The sequence below is a fragment of the Triticum aestivum genome, chromosome 2D (assembly GCF_018294505.1).
Source record: "Triticum aestivum cultivar Chinese Spring chromosome 2D, IWGSC CS RefSeq v2.1, whole genome shotgun sequence".
Taxonomy (NCBI): domain Eukaryota; kingdom Viridiplantae; phylum Streptophyta; class Magnoliopsida; order Poales; family Poaceae; genus Triticum; species Triticum aestivum.
In genome coordinates, this window is record NC_057799.1 from 72,960 (window position 1) to 94,833 (window position 21,874).

The 21,874-nt window shown below is 42.8% G+C and overlaps 2 protein-coding genes across 8 annotated transcripts; one reads left to right on the forward strand and one right to left on the reverse strand.

Moving 5' to 3' along the window:
- Positions 1 to 7,592: 7,592 nt before the first annotated feature.
- LOC123050915 (polycomb group protein EMF2B) lies at positions 7,593 to 14,993 on the forward strand. Of its 7 annotated transcripts, none has more exons than XR_006423864.1 (22): positions 7,593 to 7,872; positions 8,488 to 8,644; positions 8,753 to 8,808; positions 9,009 to 9,117; positions 9,249 to 9,405; positions 9,483 to 9,554; positions 9,701 to 9,837; positions 10,364 to 10,423; positions 10,558 to 10,682; positions 11,235 to 11,299; positions 11,863 to 11,915; positions 12,171 to 12,224; positions 12,312 to 12,371; positions 12,509 to 12,555; positions 12,636 to 12,778; positions 13,259 to 13,388; positions 13,517 to 13,565; positions 13,886 to 13,968; positions 14,218 to 14,301; positions 14,398 to 14,477; positions 14,580 to 14,669; positions 14,758 to 14,993. XR_006423864.1 is itself a non-coding variant. In XM_044473624.1 (21 exons), the coding sequence occupies exons 2-21, from the start codon at positions 8,556 to 8,558 to the stop codon at positions 14,870 to 14,872; spliced, it is 1,791 nt and encodes a 596-aa protein (XP_044329559.1). In that variant the 5' UTR covers positions 7,593 to 7,872; positions 8,488 to 8,555; the 3' UTR covers positions 14,873 to 14,993. The 7 variants fall into 7 exon arrangements, 5 of the variants coding, with proteins under 5 accessions (XP_044329559.1, XP_044329556.1, XP_044329558.1 ...); XR_006423865.1 differs by lacking the exon at positions 14,758 to 14,993 and adding an exon at positions 13,705 to 13,765 and having other exon boundaries at positions 14,580 to 14,640; XM_044473624.1 differs by lacking the exon at positions 13,886 to 13,968 and having other exon boundaries at positions 8,488 to 8,660.
- Positions 14,994 to 16,631: 1,638 nt separating this feature from the next.
- Positions 16,632 to 20,965, reverse strand: LOC123050916 (ethylene receptor 2). Its single transcript, XM_044473626.1, has 3 exons — positions 20,385 to 20,965; positions 18,112 to 20,116; positions 16,632 to 17,482 (listed from the first exon to the last, which is right to left on the reverse strand). Exons 2-3 carry the CDS (start codon positions 19,912 to 19,914, stop codon positions 16,955 to 16,957), a joined length of 2,331 nt encoding a protein of 776 aa, XP_044329561.1. The 5' UTR covers positions 19,915 to 20,116; positions 20,385 to 20,965; the 3' UTR covers positions 16,632 to 16,954.
- Between the last annotated feature and the right edge of the window lie 909 nt (positions 20,966 to 21,874).

Consider the following 21,874-nt stretch of genomic DNA (forward strand, 5'->3'; position numbering starts at 1 on the left):
AATCTGTCAATTGGTTTCTCTCTCGAACATTGTGTCTCTGTGCCTCGCTCAGTAGCCCCCTCGATATGTAGACTTCTCGCGCGTGCACAGCTGTAGTGACGATGACGCTGAACCCAGTGTGCCTCATTTTTACCGGCCTCATGTGATAGTTTTCACCCTGTTTTCTGTTAATTAACAAGGCAACCTTTTCTTTGTTACTACTAGTGAATCCGAAATAATTCGGGGCAGACATAAAATATATCACTTCAACCCAATTATCGCAGTAACTATTTTAAAAGAAACTAGCTAGATGCCCGTGCGTTGCACGGAAAATCAAGATGCATTTATATGAGTAGTTTATCTTGTGAGAGAAAAGGATGAACGAGGGAAGGCCGTATGTATTTGCGAACGTGGAGAGGGGTGTGGTTAAATTTTTGCAAAATTGCCATAGTTTTCTTCATATCCGTTAGATATAAATCCGGTGGCCTATATTGCAGGATGGCACGCACACCATCATCACCAACTCTGTTTTCTACTCCCTCCATTCCTAAATATTTGTCTTTTTAGAGATTTCAACAAGTGACTACATATGGAGCAAAATGAGTGAATCTACACTCTAAAATATGTCTACATACACATCCGTATGTGGTAGTCCATTTGAAATCTGAAAAAGACAAATATTTAGGAACGGATGGAGTATAAGAGTAGACATGGAGATATATCAGCAGCATGGCCTACAACAAAAATGTGCTGGACTGGTTAGCGCCGGATGCTTGCAACGCGATGACATGAGTTCGAATTATGTCTTTATCTTTAGATTTTTATATTATATATTACTTATTTAATATATACTTCTTTCGCTACTGTACTGACAGTGGAACCCACAGAGTACTTAGAATACAAGATTAAGGATGGACTTGTTTCTTTTTAACTTTCTGTACGAAGCTGTAGCCACCCTGCAAGTCACGTGTACACTATACATGCAATTAACTTTTTATAGAGGGACAATCATACACGCAATTAACTCAAATGGATTGGATGTCACTCTATTATTTCCAGCATAAGAGCATCTCCAACGGCAGCCGGCAAATTTCCTCCCGTTTCCTTCCGCGGAGGACGACATCAAACGCCAGCGGCATACATTTTCACAACTCTAACCAACCAGATGAAATTCTTGCAAACACGGAGTGATTTCATATAAGCATGAAGGATTTCGTATAAAAAAGCCGAATCTTCATATAAACATGATGGATTTCATTACATTTACATGAACTAAGCAGAAAAGATTTTCGTTCGGCCCAAAATGTCACGGATGTGTCTTTTTTTTGTAGTTCAAGATCTATTCATGTAGGAATAGACCCCATCTTTTTATCCTTAATAGCAACGATACATGTGTGCCTCGCTACCCCTTCTGTCACTGGGTGAGGACACCGCAAGATTGAACCCATCACAAAGCCCCTCTTCCCATTGCAAGAAAAATCAATCTAGTTGGCCAAACCAAACCAAAGTTTCAGAGAAGAAATACGAGGCTATAATAATCATGCATATAAGAGATCAAAGAAGATTCAAATAATATTCATGGATAGAACTGATCATAAACTAGCAATTCATCTGATCCCAACAAACACACCGCGAAAGAGTTACATCAAATAGATCTCATAGAGGAGAACATTGTATTGAAGATCAAAGAGAGAAGAAGACATCTAGCTACTACCTACGGACCCGTAGGTCTATGATGAACTACTCACGCATCATCGGAGAAGCACCAATGAGGATGATGAACCCCTCCGTGATCGTGTTCCCCTCCGACAAGGTGCCGAAATAGGGCTCTAGATTGGATCTCGTGGTTCTGGAACTTGCGGCGGCTAGAATTGTGTTTCGTCGACTACCCTAGGGTTTCTGGAATATTTGGGTATTTGAAGAGCTGAGAGGTGGTGGAGAGGACCTTAGTGGGCCCCATAACCCATCAGGGTGCGCCAGGGGCCTCTGGCATGCCCTGGTGTCTTGTGGGCCCGACGGGCTCCCCTGCTGCACTTCGGCCCAGTTCTTTTGCCAGAATCTGGGCATTCTCCCAGAATCCGACCCCTATCCAGTTTCTCCTATAATCTTTGAGCCCCATTTGTTTTACAATCCTGTCTAATTAGACCCTAACTAGATAGGATTGTAAAACAAATGGGGCTCAAAGATTCTGGGAGAAGCTAGGTAGGGGTCGGATTCTGGGAGAATCCCCACATTCTGGCAAAAGAACTGGGCCTTCCTTGGATCCCAAGTTTTCTTCTAGATAGAAAAAAATCTCCAAAAAGTTTCATGGCATTTCGACTTCGTTTGGTACTGATGCTCTGCGAAGTAAAAAAAAACAAGCAAAAAACAACAACTGGCATTGGGCACTATGTCAATAGGTTAGTCCCAAAAAATGATATAAAGTTGCTATAAAATGATTATAAAACATCCTAGAATGATAATATAACAGCATGGATTAGAGATACGTTGGAGACGTATCAGCCGCCGCCACCTCCTGTTCTTCATCTGGAGGCAAGATCTGGAGTCTGTTTTGGGCTCCGGAGAGGGGGATTCATCGTCACCGTCATCACTAATCATCCTCCATCAACGGTTTCATGATGCTCACCGTCAGGAGTGAGTAATATCTTCATAGGCTTGCTGGACGGTGTGAGGTTGGATGAGATTCATCATGTAGTCGAGTTAGTTTTGTTAGGGCTTGATCCCTAGTATCCACTATGTTCTGAGATTGATGTTGCTATGACTTTGCTATGCTTAATGTTTTCCACTAGGGCCCGAGTGCCATGATTTTAGATCTGAACTGTTTATGTTTTCACCAATACATTTGTGTTCTAGATCCTACCATGCAAGTTACATGCACATATTACGTGTTATGATCCGCATACCCCAACGTGACAAGAATTGGGATTCTTTCTAGTGATTATCGTAAGTTGAGGAGTTCATGTATTCACCTTGTGTTAATGCTTTGTTCCTGTTCTCTATTAAAAGAAGGCCTTAATATCCCTTAGTTTCCTTATGGACCCCGCTACCATGGGAGGGCAGGACAAAAGATGTCATGCAAGTTCTTTTCCATAAGCACGTATGACTATTTACGGAATACATGCCTACATTACATTGATGAATTGGAGCTAGTTTTGTGTCACCCTAGGCTATGACTGCTACATGATGAATATTATCCAACGTTGTCACCGATCCAATGCCTATGAGCTTTTCACATATTGAGCTTTGCTAAGTTACTACTGTTGCTACTACTGTTACAATTGCTACAAACTTCTACTGTTACTGTTACTATTATTATTGCTAGTGTTACCACTGCTATCAAATCACTCCCTCCTTCCCAAAATATAAGATGCGATTGACTTTGCACGGTCTTTGATGCACGAATTTGGCCACTAATATATGTCAATTGAACGTGTATAAATGACATCATCGTATTTGTTTTGCAAAACAATTTTATTTCATATGTACGTGTTTTAAATTTATATAAATACAATACGTGAAAATCATAGTCAAAGTTGTGTAACGAAAACCAGAAAAGTCAACCAACACCTTATATTTTGGGAAGGAGGGAGTATCATAATACTATGCTACTGATCACTCTGCTGCAGATATTTAGTCTCCAGGTGTGGTTGAATTGACAAGTCAACTGCTACTACTTACAAATATTCTTTGGCTCCTCTTGTGTTGAATCTATAAATTTTGGTTGAATACTCTACCCTCGAAAACTGTTGTGATCCCCTATAATTGTGGGTTATCACCAAGGTTGAAGAAGACCTGAAGGGCTTTTGCGCGTAGCGTGATGCCCTTCAGAAGGAGAAGGATAGTCTCACGTTCGAGCTGGCTACAACCAGCTCGGCATGCAAGGAGGCCAAGACCTAGACTCGAGCTGACCGCGAGATGCTTCAACAAGTGAAGCAAATCATCGTCGGTAAGCCCTATATACTTTGCTACATTTTTTATGACGGCCGATTTTCTCATCTTACACAAGAGTCTGCCATTCTTCAAAGGTCTTTAGGGACCTGCCATGGAGTACTTCGCTACCCAGCCTGATGGGTCCGAGGAGAAGACCTTCTAGGCCCAATTCTAGGTGCCCGAGCATCCGCCGCTGCTGAACAATCAGATGAAGCAGCTGGCGGAGCTGTTCCGTGAAGCACGACCGGTGATGCAGGACATCTACATTAACCTCTGGTCGGGCCAGCCGATGTCGACAAGCTTCTTCGTCCTGGTAAATAGGCTTCAGGAAACCAACCCCCAGGTGGAGAAGTGGAAGCGGTCGGCCTATCTGGAGGGGGCTGATACGTCCATTTTGCATCATGATTTCGTACTGTTATTTATAAAGTTTTTATGCATAATAATGCTTTTTGGAGTATTTCTCATGCCTTTTCTCTCATAATATGCAAGGTTTAAACAAAGAGGGAGAATGCCGGCAGCTGGAATTCTGGACCTGAAAAAGCTACGTCAGAGTTACCTATTCTGCACATCTCCAAATGAGCTGAAAATTTACGGAGAATTATTTTACAATATATGAAAAATACTGGGCAAATAACTACCGGAGGAGGCCCACCAGGTGGGCACAACCCACCTAGGCGCGCCCTGGTGGGTTGTGCCCTCCTCGGCCCACCTCTAGTGCCCATCTTCTGGTATATAGGTCATTTTGACCTAGAAAAGTCAGGGGAGGACTTTTGGGACGAAGCGTCGCCGTCTTGAGATGGAACTTGGGCAGGAGCACTTTTGCCCTCCGACGGAGCGATTCCACCGGGGGAAGTTCCCTCCCGGAGGGGGAAATCATCGTCATCGTCGTCACCAAAAACTCTCCCATCTTTGGGAGGGAAATCTCCATCAACATCTTCAACAACACCATCTCCTCTCAAACCCTAGTTCATCTCTTGTGTTCAATCTTTGTACCGGAACCTTAGATTGGTGCTTGTGGGTGACTAGTAGTGTTGATTACATCTAGTAGTTGATTACTATATGGTTTATTTGGTGGAAGATTATATGTTCAGATCCATTATACTATTTAATACCCCTTTGATCTTGAGCATGATTATCATTTGTGAGTAGTTACTTTTGTTCTTGAGGTCACGGGAGAAATCATGTTGCAAGTAATCATGTGAACTAGATATGTGTTCGATATTTTGATGATATATATGTTGTGATTCCCTTAGTGGTGCCATGTGAACGTCGACTACATGGCACTTCACCATATTTGGGCCTAAGGGAATGCATTGTGGAGTAGTTATTAGATGATGGGTTGCTAGAGTGATAGAAGCTTAAACCCTAGTTTATGCGCTACTTCGTAAGGGAATGATTTGGATCAAAAAGTTTAATGCTATGGTTAGATTTTATCTTAATATTTTTCTCGTAGTTGCGGATGCTTGCGAGGGGGTTAATCATAAGTAGGAGGTTTGTTCTAGTAAGAACAACACCTAAGCACCGGCACACCCACATATCAAATTATCAAAGTAGCGAACACGAATCAAACCAACATGATGGAAGTAGCATGGTGAAATTTCCGTGTGCCCTCAAGAACGCTTTGCTTATCACAAGAGACCGTTTTGGCCTGTCCTTTGTCACAAAAGGATTGGGCTACCTTTCTGCACTTTATTTACCGTTACCGTTACTTGTTCACAAATTATCTTGCTATCGAACTACCTGTTACCGACTATTTCAGTGCTTGCAGAAAATACCTTGCTGAAAACCACTTGTCATTTCCTTCTTCTCCTTGTTGGGTTCAACACTCTTACTTATCGAAAGGACTACGATTGATCTCCTATACTTGTGGGTCATCACACAATGCTACCGAAAGCAAAAAGTTGGACGGGGACGAAGATGCCCCCACAACCGATGCTACTATATCTATTTGCAAGCGAGCCATCCACCTTTGACGATCAAACAACAAGATCTCAATGAAAGCACCAATGTCGGTGTCAAAACCGACAGATCTCGGGTAGGAGGGAGCTGTTAGATCAGATCGATGGGTAAGAGGAGAAGAACACACATGGGATTTACCCAGGTTCGGGCCCTCTCGATGGAGGTAAAACCCTACGTCCTGCTCTTGTTTATATTATGAAGGTATCAAAGTCCAGAGTTGATCTACCTCAAGATCGTAAGTAGTGGTCTAAACCCTAATGGTATGATGGATGGAATGAATGATGCCCTCTACGGACTAAACCTCCCAGTTTATATAGGCACCAGGGGCATCTAGCGTTACACATGGTCGGTTGCCATCTAAGGGTTTACATGTCGAATCTAAATATGCTTGAAGTACACGCCAAGTCTTTGGTCGCCGCGCTTAAAGGGTCTCCGGAGTCTTGCCTCCCCAATGGGCTGGTAGCCCGGCCCATACATTAGGCCGTCTTGGCTAGGACCCCCTAGTCCAGGACACCGTCACCTATCAAGCATGTGTATGACTCAGGAGGATACCGACGCATCTCACCTCGGGTTTTGTAAAGTATCGTGAAGCAAAGGGAACATCACATGATAACCAAAGGTTCACTCGAATGTCATTCGTGTAATCATAGGGACCGATATGGACGCCCACGTTTCCACTATCGGTCATTGCACGAAGGGGTTTCCGTTCATGTCTATATTTTACCGAACCTATAGGGTCACAAGCTTAAGATAATCACGATCTGTTGAGTGTTAGAAGGATGAGAGTATTGAGGATTTATTTGTAGAATTGTTTCATTAAAATTTGAAATAGTTTTGAGAGGAAGCAAAAGCATTCCGGGATCACCGAAAGTGTTTCGGAGTTTATCGGGTAATATGGGTATTACTGATAAATAATTTATAGGTGGAAAATGTTTCCGATGATACTGATTTAATAATAAAATGTTTTAGTAATTGTTAGGAGGCTTTTATATTTAATATGAGGAAGAATTGGGCCACCAAGGCCCATGTAGGGGAGGTGCCCCCTTCCCCCCTTTGGGAGGCCGAATTGGGGAGGGGGAATGGTCGAGGCAATGGGAAGGGAGTCCTCCCCCCCTTGTGGCGACCCCTCCTCCCGTCTAACCTATATATACTAGAAGTTTTTGCATTATTAGAACAAACAAATTTTGGAGCCTCCTCTAATTCTCTAGTTCTAGTTGTTTCTAGTTGATCAATTAAAGCTTGACGTAGATCCTTTAATCCTAATAATTAGAATCCCAGTGTGGTTCTAATCTTCTTCCCCTAATTCTTCGTCGACGATTAGCTCCGGATGGCGTCGGGTGTACGCTTACAACCAAGTAGAAAGGTCGTGGTTTCAGTCCTCCGTTCGAGGGATCGTTTGTGGGCGGATCGTTCATCTACGGTTTAAAGGACTCCAATTAAAGATACACCGACTCGTCTAATTTAGCTGCTACTTGGAGTTAGTAACGATCGTTATCCTCATCTTTATATTTATTCTTGGGTGATCAATCGTAGTGCGACTTGTTTTTCTACTATATATGTTTTCCAAGAAGGCCATGGTTTGAGTCTTGGGTTTGAGGGACTCGACGAACGATCTACACCAACTCTAGTTCCGTTGCAACTCCCTTTGCTTCCTTTAATCAAATCGGCCGCCGGTGGGCGGGTTTTATTTTACTATAAGCAGCAATATGAATCCTTTTTGGTCTTTGGATTTTGTTTTGGAATAAAAAAACAAACAAAACACCACTCACTCGTAGCGTTCTCTTCTTGTTCTTCCTCCCCTCCTCCTCCTCCTCCTTCCTTCCTTCCCTTCCTTCCTGTGTCTGCTCTCCTCCTCTCTCGTCGTGCTGCTGCTGCCGCTGGGCTTGGGCTTGGGCTTGGGCTTGGGCGGGCCCTAGATCCGGCGGTCCTCCGCCGCCGACGCCCTGCCGCCGCCGGCCTTATCCGTTCATCGCGCGCGCGGGGCATCCTTATCCTTATCCTTAGGTATGTATGCTTCTTCTTGATCCAACCCGAAGCGAAGCGAAGCGAACCCCAGGCGGGATTGATTGGTGATACGATAGGATTCTCCCTCCGCCTCTTTCTTTCTTTCCTGGTTATTAGGTTAGATTAGATCTACTCTACTCTACTCTACTCTACTCCTTAGCTGCTAATATACTAGTACTAGTTAGCTCTACTCCTTTCCTGGTTATGTATGTATGTATGTATGTATGTATGTATCTACTCCTATTTATGTATGTATGTATGTATGTATCAAGGGCAGGATATAAATATAAATAATTCCAAGAAAAGAAAATAAAATAAAAGAAAAGAAAACAAGAATGAATGGTCTGTCGCAACCGTGGAATTCATTCAGCAAAATGTCTCCCTCTTTTCACGCTGCCTGTTTATCATTGTTATGCGGCATCTGGAAACTAAAATTCTCTTCTCTTCTCTTCTCTTCTCTTCTCTTCTCTGATAGCAGCACAGCAGATACACAACCATGTCTCTAATTATCTATCTATCTATCTATCTATCTATCTATCTATCTATGGCAATAAAAAATGTATCTAGATTCCTCTTTTGTTTGACTTGTACTTATACATATAATATAATATGCAGGGCAGGGCAGGGCAGGGCAGGACCAGACCACATGTGCCGTCAACCGTCGACACTTGAGCTGTCTCCAGATGAGCAGCTTGCTGCTGAAGAAACCTTCAAGTTGTACTGCAAGCCAGTTGAGCTCTGCAATGTTATCCAAAAACGAGCCCTTGATAATGTATTGTACTATATATGTAACCTCCCTCCCTAAATCCTGTATAGCTGTTTTCATTTCATTTCACACAAGCAACAACAACTACAACAATACAATGGCTTTCTTTTGCAGCCCGCTTTTCTGCAAAGATGCCTCCATTACATGATACAGGCAAGCCGCAAAAAGAGGTAGCTCTCATTCATTCAGGTCCCATATTTATTATGTCAGTACAGACTGTTTCTGAAACTATTTTCTTTTCTTGACATGGATAGATAAATGGCAGAGCAGAGGCTTCACTGTTTTATAGTATCTAGTTTTCTGACCCCTTTAACTGAATCTTGTCTGTTGCATCATGCGAATGCTGACCAGTGTGTGTTTGTGGATGTAGGATTCAACTAACTGTATCCCTTTCTCGAGGCACAAATACTGACCACAACATCTTCCCCCTTTATGTTTTGTTAGCTACACCTACTAGTGATAGCATCCCACTTGAAGGGGTAAGTAAGTGTTCCCCTTTTTCAGTTCCACTCACTATTTTGTTTTGCAGCATAATGCATGGTGAATTTATAGACATTCTTGTACCAAATTAATTAATGATCTCATTAAACAATGCCATCATGTTTTGCAGCATTCTCCGATATATCGATTCAGTCGTGCCTGTTTGCTTACGTCATTCACTGAATTTGCTAGTAAAGACCACAACAAAGCCACATTCACAATTCCAGACGTCAAGAATATAGCAACCTCCCGAGCTTGCAACCTCAGCATTATCCTTATCCGTTGTGGTATGATGTGCATCATATGTGATCGTGCACGGTTCACGTCTCCTCACTACCGTCACATCTGGTTCCTTTTTTTTTAGTTTCAGATTCAGAAGGGCAGGTTGGAGAAAATAACTGCTCTGGGGACCATGTGGAAGCATCTGCTCTCCGAAGTAAGTTTGTATCACATTACCATGTCTAGTAGCCAGTATAGCTCAACATATGTGCCTTTTAAAAATTGAATATCAGAAACCAGCTATGATTTGTGGGGTTATTGAGTGCGACTACTTACTATCATTTACGTGATGCATTTTGACAGAGCTTGAAGGGAAATGTTTCTGGGGTAAAATACCAATTAATTTACTTGGTTCGTCGTTGGAGAATTGCGTGACTTTAAATTTGGGACATACTGTGGAGTTGGCTTCTACAGTTACTATGAACCCAAGTTTCTTAGAGGTACTTAGGTTGAACTTTTCCATATTATTAAGCTTCGGTTTTCTTAATGTATATACTTCAACTTTTCTAGTAGTACAATTTAACCATAAGATGGATGACAATCCTTTGCATCCTCAAGTTTCAGACTGAATAAATTACGTTAGCCACCTGTATTTGGAAAATTTACCCTATGTACTAGCATGTAACTTTAGTTGTCCTAGAAGGCCGCGGTGCCTGTCGTTAATTAGCAAATCATGTTCCAGAAGTGCAGGTGGCAAATTGTGAAATCAGTAGTGCAGTTTGCATCTTTGTAACACAACATGTTATAAGATCCATGTTAACACTAAAAGTTGTATTCTGTAGTGTATGGAAGTTTAAGTGATTATGCAAATCTGTTTTCGTTTCGGTTGTGCCTCAGATTTCACAATCATTTTTGTTTACTTTATTAGAAACTGAAAAATGAAGAGAGAGTTTTTGGGGCGTAGTGGCCGTTAATTGCTTCCGCTGTATGTTGACCTACTTGCCTTGACTTTTTTTGTACATCCAGCCAAAATTTCTGGAGCAGGACAGTTGCTTGACATTTTGCTCTCATAAGGTTGATGCTACGGTAAGGGTAACTCTGTTCCTTTATTTATTGATCTAATTATCATTTCCATATTTAAGGGCAACGGATTATATTGTAGACCTGACCTTCTGTCAGTTACTTGCGCAGCTTGTCTAAGATTGCTGTTATTGTTTCAGGGTTCATATCAACTCCAAGTTGGCATATCCGTTCAAGAGGCTGGTGCAAGAGACATGTCTGAATCTCCGTATAATAGTTACTCATACAGTGATGTCCCACCTTCATCATTACCTCATATTATAAGGTAACACAATATTTGGGTTTGGTGTTGGTTTAGAATGCATGGAGTCGATCTTTTAAATTTGGCTGCTAGTATACACAATATTTGGGTTTGTCATGTTGAGATGATATTTTTAAATTTTGCCATCAAAATTCAAAAGTAATTTCAGATCATTAAGCTTAGTGTTTTTCTCCTGAAATATAATTGATGAAAGTAATTAGACAAATTACTTGTTAGTTTTGGAGAAAAAGTGCAAAATGCATAATCACTATCTATGGTTCAATTGGAAACATCTCTTTGGCAGAGCCTTGATTGTTCAAAAGAGAGACCCCAGCTTACTTATGCCTCCATCTCATGTAATTTAAGAAGTTAAATCACTGATAATTGTTCCAAGTGACATTGTTTATGTCTTAAAGAAGTACTACTCCAGTATTGTGGTGAGGCTGAAGTCAGCCTGTCCCGACCTAGTGTTTGGTCAGGTCTTATTATGACACTTTGCTCTAACTTTCAGCTTTACAAACACATTTGCATTTTGGTATAACCAAGTGAACAAATGGAAATGTATATTTTCCGCAGGTTAAGAGCTGGTAATGTGATTTTCAACTTCAAGTACTACAACAATACTATGCAAAAGACTGAAGGTTCTCGCTTACTCCAACATTTGGGCTCATGCGGTTTTCAAATCCATTGGCATTTGCTTGCATCATATACTGGCATTTTCCTTCCCTAGGTGTTCTACATTTTCTCCCTGTACCTGATTTGCGGAGCGTAATTAACTAGATATGCTAGGTTAATAATATCAGTATATCTGCAACTAAACTAGTAAAATATCTTCTGCTACGACCTTTCGATGGTACACATGTTATTGAAATGTAAGCTTATGATGTTTTATGGTGGTAAAATTATTACTTTGTCCAATTAGTCATGGTGAGATATGTATTATACAAATATTAGTGTATCGACACAACACAAAAGGAAGTACCTAGGACATGATTTTGCATATGATCCTAGGACATGTTGCTGAGTGAGTTGGCTACTCCTGTGTTTATTATACAGTGTACATTGTTTTGAATGCTTATCATGGCAAAAATCTGGTGTTTGCAATTAACTACGTTCAGTTTTGCATCACTGAGTGACATTTGTTGGTCAAGTCATATATTTTCTGTTTGGCTCGTGATTCTTAATATTGATCCCTTCTTACCAGTCACCGAAGATTTTGCTTGCGCCTTTTGCTTGGTAAAGTGCGGAAGCTACAAGGTAAAGTTTGAAGCAAATTTCCATTCGAAATGTTGCTTATTGCTGCTAAGGGCCGGTGAATCATGTCACCTGCTACATTTAGGGTAAAACGGAATCTGTCTAGTTCACGCTGCACCGTTGATGTCTTCTTGTTCTTTGTGAGGAAACTTAGATTGTGTTCTTTTTCTGCTCGACCTTTCTTATTTTTTATGGGAACAATGTTGTGCGCACTTTCTCTGAGGCACATCTCTAATGTTGTGATTCTGGCGATACTAGGGCCTGGGGTGTCACTTGAACTCAACGCATGACCTATTCCACTTTGAGTTTTGGGTTGGTAAACTTCTGGAATTTCTATTGTAAATCTTATTTGATCGATGTCATAATTTGATTGTTGGTTTGCTCTTTACATTCATGCAGATATCTGAAGAATGCCAGGCTGTTAATGTTAGTCTGAAGGCTGATGCCTGGAAAATGGAGGTAAAACAGTGATACAGAACTTGCAGAATTACCCGATAATAAATGAGCTGAGTGTTCTGAAGGATACTTGCATATGGTTTTACATTGAAACATTCTGTTATTAGTGCCTCGAACTAATAATCCCATTTATTTCCCAGCTTGTGGGCAAGGGAGTTGATCCAAGACATCAAACATTTTCCTACTGGTACGCTCTTTCTCAATCAATTTTCATGATGGATCAGCTCATCTTATTTCTGTTTGATTTTACTAACTGTGTTGCATCAGCTCAAGGCTTAAGATGCGTCGTCGAAGGTCGCTAGCCACAGTTGAGAATATAAGCCCTGTACATCCACATATCATGGATTCAGTTTCACCTGAAGATGCCCAGGCAGGATCGTCTAAAGACGAGTTTGTTCAGAGGGAAGATGGTACATTCTCATCTTTTTCTTTTTCTTTTTTGGGAGTCATCTTATGGTATCTTACTGTGGCATAAACTACATTCAAATGGTAACACCATAATGCAGTGTTTCGAATTGTACAGTGATGTTTCTGATTGTGTCTTCGCCTACTATCTTATTATATAATAAATACAGTGTTTCAAATTTCCATTCCTGATGAAACCAATCAAAAAATTGTTCCTAGACTGATCCCACAGGTGGACAAAAGCAGTCAAATTTTCAGTGAAACTGGAATTAAGAATGAGCCAGTTGTTTGTTTGCACATGGAATTTCAGCTCTGAGAAGTCCTGCATGCTGTTTTGAATATAGCATTTAGACCCTTGCCATAGGTAGAGATTATTGCAACTGTTCTTTGATTATACCTGAATGAATGCTACAAACCACATAAGTTGTTTCCTAAGAAACAGATCATGCCTGCAAATGCTGATTTCTGATGTCTAAAATTTGCAGATAATAATTCAGTAGCACCCGATTCTGCCGAGCATGATCACTCATTAAATGGTAGCAATCTTACACCACCGACAGTACTAGAGTTTGGGAAGACAAGGAAACTATCTGCGGAGCGAAGTGATCCCAGAAAGTAGCCCTTCTGTTTACATACTTCGCTGATATCATGCTAAGCATTGTATATATAGCTGTTTGTTTGTCCAGACATTTACAATAGAAAAATGTTAAACCAACTGTTTTTATGTGTATATTATGTGGCAGCCGACAACTTCTGCAGAAACGTCAGTTCTTCCATTCTCACAGGGCACAGGTGTGTGAGTGGGAAATAAATTTTGTTCATCCTTATGTCATGTATGGAACTAACAAGAGCACCGGCCCAAGACCGGGCATCCAAAAAACAGAATGTGAATATAAAAATATCTGAATTTGAATTTGATGCTGATTTCTAGTAGATGAGAGGTCTAAAATTTTCTAGGCTTTGACCTGCGACTCGTTGGAGCTTGGTGAGAAGTAATACTCTTGTCTTCACTGTCAGCTTCTCTTGAGTTAAAATATGATGATCTGGTGTTTTATATAAATACCAGACTATGCCAGTTTTGCTAGCATGATGTCTGAATTATTTGTGTTCAGTTACAACTAGCAGGTGGCAAATCTAATACAGTTTTCTGCCAAGGTTTCACTTGTGCCAGCCAATTTGATGCCAAGGCTTCACTGTAAGAAAGGCTGTTTTGTTTGCATGCATAAAGAATTTTTTTTAAAAAAAATCTGCCTGTTGCCAGCTTTCTTGTTCTATAATTTTCTTGCTCATCATTTACGCCCCTACTAAAGCTTTGTTTTATTGGATTTTTGATATTACTTAGGGTTTTTATGCCTGCATTTCCTTTGATATCTAGTCTAGCATGACGTCTGAATTTCATTTACTCTTGTTTCTGCATTTGACATGTATAGCTTGATTGTTGTAGCCAATGGCAGTGGAACAAGTTTTGTCAGATCATGACAGCGAGGATGAAGTTGACGATGACATTGCCGACTTGGAAGATAGACGGGTCAGCAGATATTTGTCTCTCGTTAATTACGGTTGAGAAACATACTACTAGAAACATATCTTAAGTTATTACTTGTTTTTTTTCCCTTGGTTGCAGATGCTTGCTGATTTTCTTGATGTCACGAAAGATGAGAAGCTTATTATGCATATGTGGAATTCATTTATTCGGAAACAAAGGTATGCATGTGTGCAAAATCAAGTGTTTTACGGACGGTACTCGCTGAACCCTACTTGATGCGCCTCGTGTCTTTCTGAAAGTGTATGATAATTCATTCACAGGGTGCTAGCTGATGGGCATATACCTTGGGCCTGTGAGGGCTTCTCCCGGCTTCATGGACCGCAGCTTGTACAAAACCCTCCTCTGCTCTGGTGAGTCCCTCCTTCATGGACCGGCTTGACTGATTTGCTTGCTGCGCCTGATTGAATGAATGAATGAATGAAATGAAACAACCCTCAGGTGCTGGCGTTTGGTGATGATTAAGCTGTGGAACCACAGCCTGCTGGATGCGCGCGCCATGAACACATGCAACACCATTCTTGAGGGATACCAACCCAACAACAAGACGTTTTAATTCCAAGAAGAAAATGTTGATGTTTGCCGGATAATTCTTTCCTACCAAGTCGTTTCCCCTAAGATAGATATTTGTCTTTTTTTTATTTAAAAAAGTCACTCTCCATACTTTTGAATGTTTAGACTTTGCACTTGTCGTTCCCCTTTTAAATTACAAATTCTCCAAAGAAATTGGTAATCAAGTCACAAAGAATGTGTTAGCTTTCCCCGACATATAAAGGGCGCTTTTCTTTTATTGACTCGAGATGTAGCATCAAATCAAATCAAATATATACAAATATCTCAGAAGCACGCGGTCAAACCCAAATAAAAAGAAAGTAAAAAAATTGATATATCGGCAACACAACAGTCATATGTTCGTCACTGTGCCTATGCCTATATAAAAAAAATTTCATTGATTTTTCTTAAATGATCATCGAATTACAAATTTGTTTCAAAAAATGTTCAGCATATTAGAAAATTATCATCAAATTAGAAAAATGTTCATCACGCGCCAAATTATCTACCATGTAAAAAAAGATTATCCGTCACTGTGCCTATGCCTATAGTCAAGAAACAATTCATAAAAAATTCAAAAAAAAATCTAAATTTTTTGTGCAAGATAGATAATTTGGTGCGTGAGGTGCGCTCCAAATTTTAGAGCATTTGGACATTTGAGCAGCTCTTAGCAAAAAAATAGATTAGGTCAGAACAGTATATGAACAGTACACTTTTTAACAGACCAAAAATTTGTCTTTTTTTACCAAGAGCTACTCAGATGTCCAAATAATTTGAAATTTGGAACGGACATCACGCACCAAATTATCTACCATGTCAAAAGGAATGGATTTTTTTTGAATTTTTCTAGTATTTATTTTGAATTTTTTATTCAACGCGGGTGCAGATGAGCCTAGGAGCCAATGTTCATCCATTTTTTTAAAAAAAATGTCCTTGTCGTCGCTCCCCCTCGAGCACACCGAGTTCGGCCGTGTGGGAGGACCCAAGCCAATGGCATGGGTGAGTCCGCCACCCAAGTCCCCCACCCCTGCTGCCAGACGCCATGGTACTTCCTCTGCGGCTGCCACAGCTAGGGAGGTCGGGGAAGCCGGGGAGGGGGGACGGGAGAGGCGGAATCGTCGTGATGGTTTGAGGAGGATTCGACGGATCGACGACAAGGACCTTCGGCCATCGCGTCCGGCCATTGGGAGGAGAGGGGCGGCGAGGGGGGAGGGGAGCTGGGATGGGGGAGGAGGAGAGGCAGAGGAGGCGGGGAGGAAAGAAGAAGAGGTGTTTTTTTACTTGGTTTCCCTTTGCCAAGTGTCTCCTTGCATATTGTTGTCCCACCAAAAAAAGAAAACAAAATTATTGTAGCAAGCATAATCAATCAGCCAAGGTTGCCTTGGATCCTACTACCATGGAACCTCAGCTGCAAATTTTCTACACCTCCTAACACTCATTCAAATTTTCTACACCTCCTAACATTCCTTTGTACTACTAGTAGGTCTTTATCTTTCTTTCTACAAGACTGAAACTTATTTAAAAGAAAAAAGGTCAGCATCAAATACTCCTAGTCAGTCAGTCTGCCTGATTATGATTTTGTACTAGTTTCTTTCAACAAGATAACAAGTCAGTATCAACACTACTTTCTGCATTCACTGAATTCACAAGTGCAGCCACCAAACCAAATCAAGCACCCCAATTCACTGGACCAGACCAGATTAGAAGCATCTTGTCTGCTCTCCTCTGCTCTGCTAGCTAGTTAATGACCTGACCTGACCTGGTTGCCCCCAAATGAGTTGCCTCATAAATAAATCATTAATAATCCAAGATAAGAGGCTTTACAAATGAATAGCCCTAAAAAGAGAACCTAAGTGGGTAGCTTTTTTCATCTCTCCAAAATTCCCCACCTTTCTTCACCAAAGCGAAAAAAGGCAGGCTTACATCTTCCTTCCTTCCTTCCTTCCTGTACAATTAATTCCTTACTTTTTTTTTTGTTTTTGCACAAATGCTTCTTGTCATCTGTATGGGACCTAACCTGGCATAATCGATCAAAAGGGAATCAACTACCCATCAAGCTACAACAATCTATCAAGATCCACAGAGATCAGTTGTGCTGAAGGACTCTATACAGTTCATCCCCCAGGGCCGCCAACGTGACGGGCTTCTGGAGCAGACCGTTTATCCCCGACCGCTGGCACCGGTCCCGGACGTTGTCATCCGAGCTCGCCGCGAGGGCCACGATCAGCGGCGGCCAGCTGTTGCTCCTGAACTTGCGGATCGCGAGGGCCACCTCGAACCCGTCCATCGTGTGCATCGTCAGGTCCAGAAGCACCAGCTGGAAGGACGACTCGCCGCCTGCAAAGGAGGTCATGCACTGGATGCCCGAGCTGACCGAAAAGACTCGGCACCCGAGCTTCTCCAGGAGCTTGTGGGTGACCGCTCGGTTGGTGTCATCACCGTCCACCAGGAGGACATGGAGCCCGTTGAAGTTGGGGATCGGTGATAATCGGTATAGGTCCGAGGATGCTCCTGAGACAGGGGTCACATGTTGCACCTGGAACTGGAGAGCCAGCATGACCGTCTCTCTCAACCCTTCTGGGTCTGATACGGACCAGATATTACCATTCATCATCTGCAACACAACATAAAGCCTCAAGTCAGCTAATAATAAAATATATAGATTACACATCAAGCAAACGACAGAATAAGATTGAACGCCTAAGTGCCACAGTAAGATATTTTCTGAGGAATGAACTGATGAGCACGAAGAAAAAGATAGTTACCGAAAACAAGCACCGGAATTCTTTGCAGCCAATCACATCATGTTCACTAATACTAGTTTCAACAGCATGAACAAGCAGCCTAAATCTCATTTTTTATTACAGCACCACTGTAACAAAAGTGGCAAAAAAAAAAAATCTTATTTCGCCCAGTTTGAACCACAGTCAAGTGCTGAAGATATCACAGCATTCCGCACAAAGTACGCTGGCAGGAAAATCCAGTGTAATTTGACAGTTTCATAATTGATTGTAACTATATGTCTTTAAAAATAATAATTGTAACTACATGCTAGCCTGAATGTTTAGTTACCGTATGAAAAAAGAAAAAAAGAAACTGAAAAACTGACGAGACAGATGAGGATCAACAACTAGTTAGTTATCTGCCAATATAATCTTCAATAAGCATGGAGTCCAATAATACACTTCTATAAATAATATGACAGAAGCAAGAGGCATGAATAATATGACAAGGAATGATTACCTGCACAATCTTCTTGCACATGTTGAAGCTAAGGCCCATCTCCGAACTGCTAGCGTTCGGCTCTTGACTTATTTGGCTGGCAGACACATCCAAAAGGCTGTTTCTGGATTTTTTAATCCTAATCTCAAACTTGACACACACATATCCGGCAGAAAAGTTTGCTCTTCGCAGCAGCATCCAGTCCTGATTATTATGCCTCTCATCCATCTCGTTGTAACTATTCACATACAAAGAGAGGCAGCCCGCACGGCATTGATTTATCAGAGTGCCTACCATGTGCAAGACAATATGGAAAACCCTCTTCTCGTCGCCAACGACCCTTTCGGGCAAAGAATTCTCCACTTGAAACTCGAAATCAACCCCCTTGGAGCCACACAGACACCTTACAACGCTGACCGCTTCCTTAATCAAGGAGTGGAGGCTGAAGGGCCTCCTCACCAGAGATAAGTGCTCACGGTCCATCGTCGATGTTTGCATGACATCATTCATCAACGTCGAGGCAACACTGGTTGTCTTGACGATGGCGTCCATCACGAGCCTTTGCTCTGGATTCATGCTTTCCTGTTGCATCATCGAGACGAGACCAAGGACCGAGTGCATCGGTCTGCGCATCCCGTCATACATGGCACTCTGAAAGGAATTCCTGGCTTCAGTTGCCATCACAGCCTCATGCTTTGCCTGCAGCAAGTCCCTGTGCTGCTGAGCAAGCTTCTCTCGCATCAGCTGCGACTCCTCAAGAACAGCAGCATGCGAGAGCGCGACCGCCACTTGATCGGCGATCACTTCGACAATCTCCAGCTCCTGCTCACCCCACCCTAGGGAACCGTCCTCGGGTAAGACCAAGACCAGAATAGCATAGCTCGTTTCCATCATTTCCGGGGTGCCTCCTTTGAAATTGGACACCCTTAGCATCGGCATCCGTATCACAGCGACCGCAGCCCCTGCCTCAGGATTGCACCTGCTAGCAGTCCCGAGCGCCGACCCTTCCCCGAGGACCTTGGCGCCCCTCGTCGCCTTTATTTCAACCACGTCCGGGTCAGAGATAGGAATGGAGCCGCTGTGCGACTCGGTTATCTCCCTTTCTCTGAGATGATGCGTGAGGATCATGTGGGTCCTGGCCTCGTTGGGCATCCAGACGGCGCAATTCTGCAGGTGCAGCGTCTTGGAGAGCTCGACCATGGTGGTGTAGAGGATGGTGTGCCTGTCGAGCGACTTGCGGATCTCCTGGGTGAGCATGCGCACGTGCCAGCTGGCCTCCTCCTGCCTCTTCATCTTGCCCACCTCCTGGTCCAGCTCCCTTGCCTTGATCCTGAGGAAGTTCTCCCTGACCTTGACCCTGAGCAGCTGCGGTATGAGGGTGAGCAGCGTGATGGCGGTGGCGAAGGAGACAAGGGCGGTGAGGAACTTGGCGACGGTGAGGGCGAGGACGAGGTGGAAGGAGTGGGGCTCGTAGGTGAAGACGTTGATGAGGTGGGTGAGGCCGCAGAGGACGATGAAGGCGCCGAACTGCAGGACGATCCACTTGAGGGGGAAGAGGTCGGAGCAGGTGGTGAAGTAGAGCAGCTCGAGCGGGATGGAGAAGTAGGCGGTGGCGATGAGGAAGTCGCTGACTTTCTGGCACTGCAGGATGTTGTCGGTGCTCCACAGGCTGCCCTCGTCGGCGTCGTCGCAGCCGCCGCAGTGGCTGAAATCGCCGGTGGCGGCTCGCGACAGCGGCAGTGGCAGCAGCAGCAGCAGCAGCAGCAGCGAGATGAGCCAGCATGGGAAGGGACGCATTGCTCTTGCTGCCATGGGCTCTACCATACATACCAGGGTTCATTCATTCAGATTCAGACTGTGGAATTTTGATTTTGTGCAGCAACTGACTGACTCTTGTGGTATCAAATCAAATCAATTGGTTGATTCCTGCTGACTGACTGACTGACTGGCTGGCTGGCTCAAGGAAGGAAGGAAGGCATGAATTTGGTGGGGGGGGGGGGGGGGGGGGGGGGTGTTTGCCTCTGCTCTGCATCAAGTCAATCAAATGCTCAAGCAGTTAGTATGAATCAATCAATCGCAAATCTTTCTTTCTTTTTCCCTCCCTCCTAATAATAAGTAAGTAAGAAACAGAAAAGCAAGAAGATCTAAGAAGAGAAAGAAGAAATCCTCTGACCAAAATTCTTTCTTTCTAACCATACTCGGGTGAATTCATTCAGGAACGAAATCCGAGTAAATAAATAAAATAAAAGCTAGTACCAACTTATACTAGTGTCGTAGTAAGAAATAGGTCTGACCTGCGGCGTCCGTCCGTCCGTCCGTCCAGCCACAAATTACATCCCTTATTAAGCGGAGGCGGAGGCGGCGGAGGAGGAAGAGGCCGGGAGGGAGGGCAGGCGAATCTCCGGCACGAGCTCTACCGCCGGCGGCGGCGCCTTGGTGCGCGTGCGCGGTGGTGATGGGTGGAATCGGGGCGGCTAGGCGGCATTAGCGGGCGGTGGATCCAAAGAGCAACAAGAAGAAGGGAAGAAGAGAAAAGGAGATTCTCATCTCCTCCTCCTCCTACTACTACCGATTTCCCTTCCCTTTCCTTCCCACCGGTCCGGTGGGGGATGGATGGGGGCGTGGTTGGTGGGCTACTGCAGTAGAGTAGAGTAGGAAGCGGAAGCAGGGAGGCAGGGTGGGAGTGCGAGTGCGAGCCTGCGAGGTGAGGAGGAGGAGGAGGAAGGAGGGGAGCCGCCGGCCGGAAAGGAAAGGAAAACCCAAGCGAAGGAAGGGAAGGGGATGGGAAGATGCAGGGGATGGAAAACCACGGCAAACAAAGCAGCAGCTCCTGGTTTGGTTTGGTTTCCTTTGGTTTGGTTTTGCAACAGGAGAGGACCAGCGCACCTGATGGTCTTCACATTTTCCTCCAGCTGAGCTACCAAGAAACGAAACGAAAAAGATAGAAAGACAGAGGAGAGGAGAGGAGGAGGTCTCACCATTTTCTTCCACCTACACAATATTATACTACTCCAATAGCTCATGACTCCAAATTTCGGATCATTTGACATATGAGTAGCTCTCAGGAAAAAAAGACTTTTTCCCTTTCTACAACTAAACATGAAGCGTTCTGCGTGTGTTGTTGGCCCTATAGTGACGCATACACAAAGTATATAATAAATTATTACTAAGCTCTTTTTAAATATAATTGAAACACGTCATTTAAAATACAGAAATTTTAAAATGCATACATCCATAAATGTTTAAAGTTCCGGACGCGAGATTTCCTCAGTAGTATTTCACTCCAATTTGTATCCAATGGTGTCAGGGTCACTTTAAGTGAAGCTCCAGTCACTTTTTTTTGCTCAATGGTATTTCGGTCACTACAAGTGAAGTTTCTACTGCTTTCCATTTTCATTTATATTTGTTTACTATTTTAGTTTGTGTTCATTGCAACAACACTCTTGTTGCCCTAAAAAACACTCTTGTTGTGCAATTGCACTTTTCTTTGTTCTGGTTGAACTTTCACCTTTTTAAATATTTTAGTTTGCATTTGATGCAATCGTATTTTTGTGTGGTTGTACATAACTGTGGTACTGTAGAACTTTCAATTTCTTCTAATATCTATTAATACTTTTTAATTTTTAATTGCACTATTTTGTGCAACTGTTCTTTAATAGTGCGGTACTATACACCCCTCGCTTAAATTAATTGGGCCACAGTAAAATGTGCACATGCATATGTTTTGATATTCATGAAGAAACAATAGAAATAACACAACAATATTGCTCATCCAAGGCCACAT

What these genes read in the sequence shown, in the direction of transcription:
- LOC123050916 (XM_044473626.1), bottom strand. Translation starts at nt 19,914, where the DNA reads ATGGTAGAGCCCATGGCAGCAAGAGCAATGCGTCCCTTCCCATGCTGG. An exon ending in TGTGCAAGAAGATTGTGCAG is followed by an intron (nt 17,483 to 18,111) that starts GTAATCATTCCT and finishes GTTGTGTTGCAG; the next exon opens with ATGATGAATGGTAATATCTG.
- LOC123050915 (XM_044473621.1), top strand. Translation starts at nt 8,519, where the DNA reads ATGTGCCGTCAACCGTCGACACTTGAGCTGTCTCCAGATGAGCAGCTT. An exon ending in CTGATGCCTGGAAAATGGAG is followed by an intron (nt 12,372 to 12,508) that starts GTAAAACAGTGA and finishes TTTATTTCCCAG; the next exon opens with CTTGTGGGCAAGGGAGTTGA. An exon ending in CAAAACCCTCCTCTGCTCTG is followed by an intron (nt 14,670 to 14,757) that starts GTGAGTCCCTCC and finishes AACAACCCTCAG; the next exon opens with GTGCTGGCGTTTGGTGATGA.